General features: G+C 44.0%; 1 protein-coding gene across 1 annotated transcript; it reads left to right on the top strand.

The window, feature by feature from the left end:
* The first annotated feature begins 231 nt into the window (after positions 1-231).
* Positions 232-1,524, top strand: GJA8 (gap junction protein alpha 8). Its single transcript, XM_036769095.1, has one exon. The coding sequence runs from the start codon at positions 232-234 to the stop codon at positions 1,522-1,524; it is 1,293 nt and encodes a 430-aa protein (XP_036624990.1).
* The last annotated feature ends 7,546 nt before the right edge of the window (positions 1,525-9,070 follow it).

The raw sequence follows: 9,070 nt of genomic DNA, 5'->3' as shown, positions 1-9,070 counted from the left end.
TCTGCCCTTCCCATTTTAGAAATGAACAATCTAAGGCCCAGAGAGGTTAAATGATTTTCCCATGGCCATACAACTAGCAAGCGTCAGCAATGAGGTTTGATTTCAGATGACTTTAAGTCCAGTGTTCTTGCCACTAAACTGTGCTGCCTCAGAAAAAAAAAAAAAAAAGACAATGGCTCATGCTTTGTCCACTCACTTTGTTTGTACTCTTCTTCCCCTAGGTGGTGAAAAATGGGTGATTGGAGTTTCCTGGGGAACATCTTAGAGGAGGTGAATGAGCACTCCACGGTCATCGGCAGGGTCTGGCTCACCGTCCTCTTCATCTTCCGGATTCTCATCCTGGGCACGGCGGCAGAATTTGTGTGGGGAGACGAGCAGTCAGACTTCGTATGTAACACCCAACAACCAGGTTGTGAGAATGTCTGCTACGACGAGGCTTTCCCCATCTCCCACATCCGCCTCTGGGTCTTACAGATCATCTTCGTCTCCACTCCATCCTTGGTGTACGTGGGTCATGCTGTGCACCACGTCCGTATGGAAGAAAAGCGGAAGGAGAGGGAAGCTGAGGAGATGTGCCAGCAGTCTGGGGGCAATGGTGAGAGGCTGCCATTAGCCCTGGATCAAGGCAGTACCAAGAAGAGTAGCAACAGTACCAAGGGCACCAAAAAGTTCCGGCTGGAAGGGACCCTCTTGAGGACCTACATCTGCCACATCATCTTTAAGACTCTCTTTGAGGTAGGCTTCATAGTGGGACATTACTTCTTGTATGGCTTTCGGATCCTGCCCCTGTATCAGTGTAGCCGATGGCCCTGCCCCAATGTGGTGGACTGCTTCGTGTCAAGACCCACCGAGAAGACCATTTTCATCCTTTTCATGCTGTCTGTGGCCTCTGTGTCCCTGTTCCTCAACATCATGGAAATCAGCCACCTGGGCATGAAGAGAATCCGATCTGCTTTCAATAGACCCGCTGAACAACCCCTGGGGGAGATCCCTGAGAAATCCCTCCACTCCATTGCTGTCTCCTCCATCCAAAAGGCCAAGGGCTACCAGCTCCTAGAAGAAGAGAAGATCGTATCCCACTATTTCCCCCTGACTGAGGTTGGGGTGGTGGAGACGAGGCCTCTTGCTACCACACCTTTCAGCCGTTTTGAAGAGAAGATTGGCACTGGACCCCTGGGAGATCTGTCCCGGGCTTACACCGAGACTCTTCCTTCCTATGCTCAAGTGGGAGAACAGGAAGTAGAGGCAGAGCATGAAGAGGAGGAGGCGGAGGCGCCACCAGAGGAGGAAGAAAAAAGGCAGGAACCAGAGGCAGTGACCCCGGAGGCACCAGAGGCCCCTGTGGGGCAGGAGGAGGAGAAGGAGAAGGCAGGGACCCCAGTAGAAAGGAAGGCAGGAGATAAGCCAGAGCTGCCAGTGGAGAAGGCGCCACCATGCCCAGAGCTGGCAGCAGATGACACCAGACCCCTCAGCCGGCTAAGCAAAGCCAGCAGCCGGGCAAGGTCGGATGATTTGACTGTATGAGAAGGAGCCAAACAAACAAACACAAAGCAAAGAAAGAAGGCAAGAGAAGAAAAGATTTTTTAAATGATTTGAATATTATCTCTCATTCTTTTACCCTTCACTTGGAATGGTTCTCTAGCGTAATGGTAGATGAAGCCTGCTATGAAATGACCCCTTTCTAGAAACTCTTTCCCTTCTCCAGAGGCCATCAAAGCAGACCCATTACCCTGAGGCCAATCGATAGCATCCCCAAGTGCCAGAAGTTTTCCACACTCCTTCACCCCCAAAGTCCTTCTTGGCCCCATTTTATCTCAGGAGCCCATCTGACCAGAGTCTTGGAGTGGCTACTAGTCCTTAGCCTTCTCACTGACCCAGTCCATGTACCTCCCACCCATAGGAGCCATGATAGGTAATGATTCTGTGTGTTCCTCATGGAAGATGTCTCACTGCTTTGTAGTCACATCTCGTCAACCTTGTAGCCAAGCCACAGCTGTTTTACAGTTTAGGGAATAGGATAGAGTCCACTAAATTCTGTACAATTCCAAGTCATTGAGCTAGGAATTCCCTGGGTTCTCACTGGCCAGTGTTGGAGGTCCCTTTGGCCTCAGGTCCCTCCCTAAGCTAGAGCTCCTTCAGAGGAAGAGAAGTGTTATACCCTAAACTCTCCCCTCAGCCTATAAAATGACCTTCTAAGTCAATGTAGTCTTGGGGGCATCTTCACACTTTCCCTTCCTTTCCCTTCCCTCCCCTCATTATTTTCTGATCCCTTTGTTCTCTTCAAGGACCAATAGTTTAGCCAGATATCTGAACTTTCACCAAAGCCTGAGATCAAACTTGGTCCCAGGAGGGAAGGCACCAGCTGGAGATGACTCCCAGACAGAGCTGGCCCTTAGAGCAGGCTACACGTCCCTCTGAACAGAGCCATCAGAAAAGGGAGACCCACACCAGGTGGTATGGGCACCTTGTGAAACCATTCCCAGGAGTTGTATATGTGTTGTATATTCAGAAGCAAGTGTCATAGTGACGGAATCAATGTCATAAGTGAAATTTTGGAAGCCCCTTGTCTAAAGGCAACCATTTTGACCTGCTCCCTGAGAAGAAGCAGACATAAAGAAACCAGAATTTCCTACTTAAACCAAGCCATAGGTCAACTTCAACCTTGTCTGGAAAGCAGACCTGGCACAGTGGATAGAGTGCTGGGCCTGGAGTCAGGAAGACTCAAGTTCATATCTGGCAGCAGTTATTAGCTGTGTGACCCTGAGCCAATCACTTAACTCTGTTTGCCTCAGTTTTCTCATTTATAATATGAACTGGAGAAGGAAATGGCAAGCCACTCCAGTATCTTTGCCAAAAAAAACCAAAACAAAACAAAACAAAACCCAAATGGGGTCATGAAGAGTCAGACACGACTGAAAAACAAGTAAACAAAGACAAAGTGCTAGAGGTATCACTTTGAGCAAAATTGGGAAGTAGCTGAAGGTGTCTTCGAAGGTTCCCTTCTAGTCTCCTTTCTGCTCCCATTTCTCTCCATCTTTTTGTTCCTCCGCACCTCTGGTTGCCTGAGATTTCTCACACTGTTGTCCCACCCAAGCCTGTCTTCCCAGTGGGCAATACCCCCACACGTGAAAGTTAATCTTCCTTCCTCCTTTACATCAAAATCCCTATTCCCTTTGTGCCTCCATTTTCTCAGCTACCACAGAGGAAGAGGATCTGAAATGATCCACATTAAGATCCTTTTGTGTGTTGAGATGGAGAGTAGAATATTTGCATTTTTTTAAAGGACAATGCCTTAGATCAAAGGAACAATTTTCTAAGGGAGACATGTCAGAAAGTGTGGCAGATGGGTCAGGAGAGATACATTCTGACAGGTGGCCCTTTCTGATCCCCTGGAATCTCACCACATCAGCAATACATACTTCACCAAACTCCCTGAATAAGAATTCCAATGGACTTGACCCAGTGATTCCATCCGTAAACAGCTAAGCCAGGATCACTAGACTTCCCTGTCCAGGGAGGTGAGAAAGCTCCCTTGGTAGGGCTGGGTCTGCAACTTTGTTCCTGAAGACCCATTTTCATGGAGGAAAAAGCCAAATCAGTGCCAGAAAATGCTGCTATCTCCTAACCAGTTAAAAAAGGAAAAGAAAGCAAATCTGTATCCTCTTCTAAGGGAAGCTGCTTCATGCTATGTAGACCCATTCATGCATGTCTACACTACTGGCATTTTGCTACTCCTGCTGGTGCTGTCACATTTGTTCATGTTTGTGCACACTTGCCATTCCATGGCTAAGACAACTTGTCTTAAGGTTTTTGCCCCTGAAAGAGTGTATCGGGTTAACTCTCCATCTATACTCGTCAGGAGAAACAGGCTGGGCGCCTAACGAGAGAAACAGGCACTGAAGTCAAGAAACCTGGATTCTCCTTCTAATTCCACCTCTTGCTGCGTAACTTCTGTCCAGACCCTTCATCTCTCTGTGCCTGTTGTCTGTCTATAAAAAGGATAAGACTTGTTGCTTCTCTGCCTCCCAGGTATATCATGAGGATTACTCAGTCGGCTGCCGAACACTTGGAGTAAACCAGCCTCTGGAGACCAAGGGACGTTTATTGTGAGGCAGGGAGAGATACTGCTGGAAGGGTCTTGCAGGGAATCCACTTGAACCTCACATCCTGCTTTGCATAGCCTTAGGGTGTGTTTGGTTTTCTGTGGGAGGTAGAAACTCTCCCGATAAATTCTCTTTGAAGAGAGTTATCCTGACCCAAAGGAATAGGCGCCAGTTTTGAACTTGGAGTCAGAAGACCGGGTTGGAATCCCAGCTTCACAGCTCACTGCCTTATGTGATAGCTGCCAAGTCGCCTAATGTCTTCAAAACTCATTTCCTCATCTCTAAAATGCTGGGACTGGACTGGAGGACTTCTTATGTCTCTTCTTGCCCACCTGTGAGCCTATAAAATGGTAGTCCTAAGCATGCATATTCACTCAAGAACTTACAGCTCTTTTCTCTTAGAGAAGAGTGGGAAAAGAATGGTAAGTGCTTTTCTTCCCCAGAAAACGCCCTTAATGCCACATCTTCCCCCAAAAAAGCTACTGCAGAGCTATCTGATTCCCATGTCAGTAGGGACTCTTGCCCCATATGGAGTGGGTCCCAGGCCAGGGGCTTCTGAAGCAGGTGGCATTTGATAAAGTAAACCAGCATGACCCCAGATTATCACCTCCCAGGGCTCCACTTGGTAGAAGTGTTATGCCATCCCCAGCTCCTGGGTCATATCCCTTGTTAGATAGATGATCCAAGAACAAGGCAAGGGGACTGAGCAAGAAATGGACATTTGAGGAGGATTGCCCTCTGGAGCCTGTGCCACACTGAAAATAGCAAAGGGTCCTTCACTCCAAAAGACAGCAACTGGGGGAAACCAGTGACCAAGAGAGTAAGAACCAGGTCCAACTGGAAACGTCAGTAAGCACAACGAAGAGCCACAACACTGAAACCTCAAAGACACAACTTCTCTCGATCCAAGCTGGGATGAGGCAGTGTGCTACACTGGGAAGAGAGGCAGAGGCTCTAGAGTCAGAGGATCTCAGTTCAAATCCTGCCTCTGATACGTAAGAGCTGTGAGATTTGTGGCAAATCACTTTATTTCTACAGGCCCCAGTTTCCTCATCTGTAAAATGAGAGGTTTGGACCAGATGGTCTCTGAGGTCCCTCCCAATTCTCCATTTATGGTCCTATGGGTCTACGTTGTGGAAAAACCACACTGCCTACCTACCTCACAGGGCTCTTGTGAGGATGAGATGAGAAAGCCACTGAAACTGGTCAAGTGCTTTACAAATGTAACTTACTATTAAGAAGCCATTCTCCCTATGTTTCCAATAGGGCCCCTCTGATCCTCATACAAGGCAGAGGCAGCCAGGGCAGTTCTTGGCTAATGTAAGCCCTGAGAATCAGGCTGTTCCCCGCCCCTGCCCCAAACTTGGAAACATAGTAGGGGTAAGAGTCAGAAGAGTTGACTCTGCCCACCTTGAACAGAAGGATACCAAGCAAGTCAGTTATCTGCTCTAAGCTTTGATTTCCCTTTAAATAAGTTAAGGGTGATACCTACCTCTTCCCAGCCTCATAGGGTTGTCAAGAGGGCAGGATGCTTACTTGAAGTGAATTGAATTCCTTGGAAGAAAATTACAATTGTGAACAAAAGAAAAAAATCTTTACTAGTTTAGAATTGAAGTGAGTGGGAGGAGGGAGGAGTAAGACATATTCAAACTAAGGAGAAGTCCAAATTGCATACTAGAGAGTCATTCCTTTCAAGTTGTGTGCATATTACAAACTATGGTCCATGTACTTATACTGTAGTGAATCTGTGGTCATATCCATGATCACTCTGGTACAGAACACAAGCCATCCATCCACCCTAGTCATCCTATGCAGCTACTTCCCATATCCTTCCATTAATCCTTCATAATAGAACTACCTAATGTAATGGAGAACTTCCTCTGGTATTTTTTTCTATTTTTGAGACTATGTGTGCTACACTTAACTGCCTATATGTTACCTTTGTCCTTGCTACATGACAGACCAACCTCTTTTTATGGTTGTATACATCTTCAATTGGCAGCTACGTGGTGCAGTGGATACAGTGCCAGGCCTCAAGTCAGGAAGACTCTTCTTCCTGAGTTCAAATCCGGTCTCAAACATTTACTAGCTGTGTGACTCTGGGCGAGTCACTTAACCCTGTTTGCCTCAGTTTCCTCATCTGTAAAATGAGCTGGAGAAGGAAATGGCAAACCTCTCCAGCATCTCTGCCAAGAAAACCCCAAATGGGGTCACAAAGAGTTGGATACAAATGAACAACAAAACATCTTCAATGATGTCTTTTATGCTATTTCTTACATTTAAGTCATACAGAGGCCTACTTTCACTCACAATGGGCTTTTCCATTGTCCTATAGGTCCCCTGAAATTGTAATTTTTTTGAGATCATAGTGCCCTTGCTTCAAGAGAATATTGATTTTTAAAAGATAAGCTTCTACGAAGGGAACATCGAAATTCCTACACATTTCATAAGTGCAAGATAGGCTTATCCTCTCCTACTGAATGCTGGGTTCAGCTCATTGTTCATCTTTAGCACCTGTCCAAGATGCATGTATTGATAAACTAATTCAATGGATTAACTGTCCAACTACATGTCATAATCTCCATAGCATTTATTCTTCATCTGCTTTATTTTTCCTATTTAAATGGCTGGGTCAATCTCTTTCAAGTTAGTATGCACCACACTGAGAGGATCCCATAATGTCCCAGGGTTCAGTGCAATCAGCACAATGTCATTTGCAAGCAGAAGAATCAGTATAACTTCTGCGTTGATGGAGAAATCTAAGTTCTATTTGGACTTTGTGCAGGACATCCTCTACCCACTATTCTAGTCACTGTCTTTAACAAGCTTATGTTGTCCTTTCTTTTTAATTATCTATTTGGTGCAGATACAAAAGTCAATGTTAACAATGCCTTTTCTTTTCTTTTTTGTTTTTTTGTTTTGTTTTGAGACTGGGTCTTCCAGGTTGGAAGGGCAGTGGCCACTCACAGGCCTAATCCCACTACTTATAATAGGTGCCTTAACCTGTTCTCTTTCCAATCCAGGCCAATTTGCCCCTCTTTAGGCAGTCTGTTGACCCTGTGCTCCTGGAGGCTCGCCATATTGGTGCTGAACTTAGAAATCCAAATGGCTTTGGACCTATTGCAGTTCAGAATTACTGAGTTCAAGCTATCTACCTGCCTCAACCTCCCCTAATAGCAGGGATTACAGTTGTAATGGTGTATAGGGCCCACATTTACTAGAGCTTGGTTCTTGCCCAGCCCTGGCTGCTCAAACTGCATTTGACTCTTCTGCAGTTTATCAGGAGCAGAGAGGCCCTTTTGGTATATGCCACCACCCCTGACAAGAACAAATATTTTTCTATAAAATGTTACTCCTATGACTCATCTTGCAAAGAGGTAACCCTGGATACTCAAAGACTGTAGTAATGGAGCACAGAGCACAGAGTCTAAGAATATCTCATAAACTGGAAAGGCATTGTGTGTGCTTCCAGGAAAATACTCTCTGTTGTGTGAGTAGAAGCCTAGCAGACCTCAGAAAGACTCATGACCAAAAAGTTAGCCACTATGGATAGAGTCTTTTGGCCATGGTAACTCATGAAACAGATAAAAAATATAAAACTTTGCTATTGATGGAATGGTGGAAAATGGAAACATTAAAATGTAACTCTTCCTACTCTTAATGTGCTGTCTTTGTCCAATGCTAGATACACTACTGAAGGAATTGGATCATACTAATATTAGTATTCTCACTATAATTAAATCAGAAGATATAAAGAAAGTGCAGCTAAATGGAAGGAAAGCTTGCAGGTTATCTACAGAAAAGTAAAGAAGAGAATTGGGGGTATTGGTTTCACTATGTGAAAGAGGAAATAGCATTTCATGAGACTCCCGGAGCTATTGACTTAAAGTGCTTACTTGCAGTGTATATAAGCAAGCACATTACCATGCAGATAACAACTTTGAGCTGCTATTTTTTTAAAAGGATTAAGCATAGAGAAATCATATGAAGAACCTGACAAGATCCTCCAAACCAAGACAATTTATACCTTGGTATTCAATAACTTCAATATAAAAGTAAGAAAGGGATAAGAGAGAAAACTGTTGTACAATTTTTTTAGGATAAATAAAGTTAAATGGTCAAAGACTACTCAGAAGCCTCCCACCTGTGTATTATGAATACTTGCTTCAAAAAGACACTTAAAAGACATTGGATGTCGAAAACAAACAAAACCCAGGAAATCATTATGGGAGACATGTTAGAATAAGCTGTCTGTCTGCAATGCTTTAGGACAAAAGGCAAAATGAATGTCAAATTAGAAGAAAAGATGAAGAAATATGTAGAATTACAGCTGCTTTATCCTGTTTTTAAAAGCTGTTGACTATGAAATGAGAAATGGACAAAGGAAAAGACATTGACTCTGATTATTATCATATCTGAGAGAAAGTAAACTCTCTACATTAAACATAGATAAATAACACATTTAATACAAAAGAATTACTACAGTGAAGAGGCAAAAACTACCCAGAAGCTGCCTCAGGCAACAAACTCTTATTTCCCTTCCAAGTAGAGAAACATAGCAGGAAAGGGTTATTCCAGGGTTTTTTTTTTTAATTTTGTTTTGTTTTGTTTATGCAAGTTCACTTACAAAACATTATGGAATAGGATGATGGAAGATTACAAGCATCACAAATCAACAAAAAGTAGTTGAGGTAAAAAAATCTGCAAAGGGTCTGGAATTATATCAGTTAAGGCAGATCACTGAAAGAGCATAGAACAATAAATAGATGTGAAGTAGACCAAATCTGCCACCATTTCTGTGGTAATCAGGTCTCACCAGTAACAATGACTGAACTAGAGCATTTGGATGGTGCACTTCAATACTAAGGAACTTAAGATCATTAAGTTAGAAAAAGTGACAAAACTTGATGAAATATAAATAGAAGAAATTGATTCTAAAGGTACCACAATTTTAAACGTAATCAGGA

The sequence above is a fragment of the Trichosurus vulpecula genome, chromosome 7 (assembly GCF_011100635.1).
Source record: "Trichosurus vulpecula isolate mTriVul1 chromosome 7, mTriVul1.pri, whole genome shotgun sequence".
Classification (NCBI taxonomy): domain Eukaryota; kingdom Metazoa; phylum Chordata; class Mammalia; order Diprotodontia; family Phalangeridae; genus Trichosurus; species Trichosurus vulpecula.
This window is presented reverse-complemented; position numbering and strand designations above follow the sequence as displayed.

Excerpts from the sequence above, each read along its gene's own strand:
- GJA8 (XM_036769095.1), top strand. The coding sequence starts at position 232 with ATGGGTGATTGGAGTTTCCTGGGGAACATCTTAGAGGAGGTGAATGAG.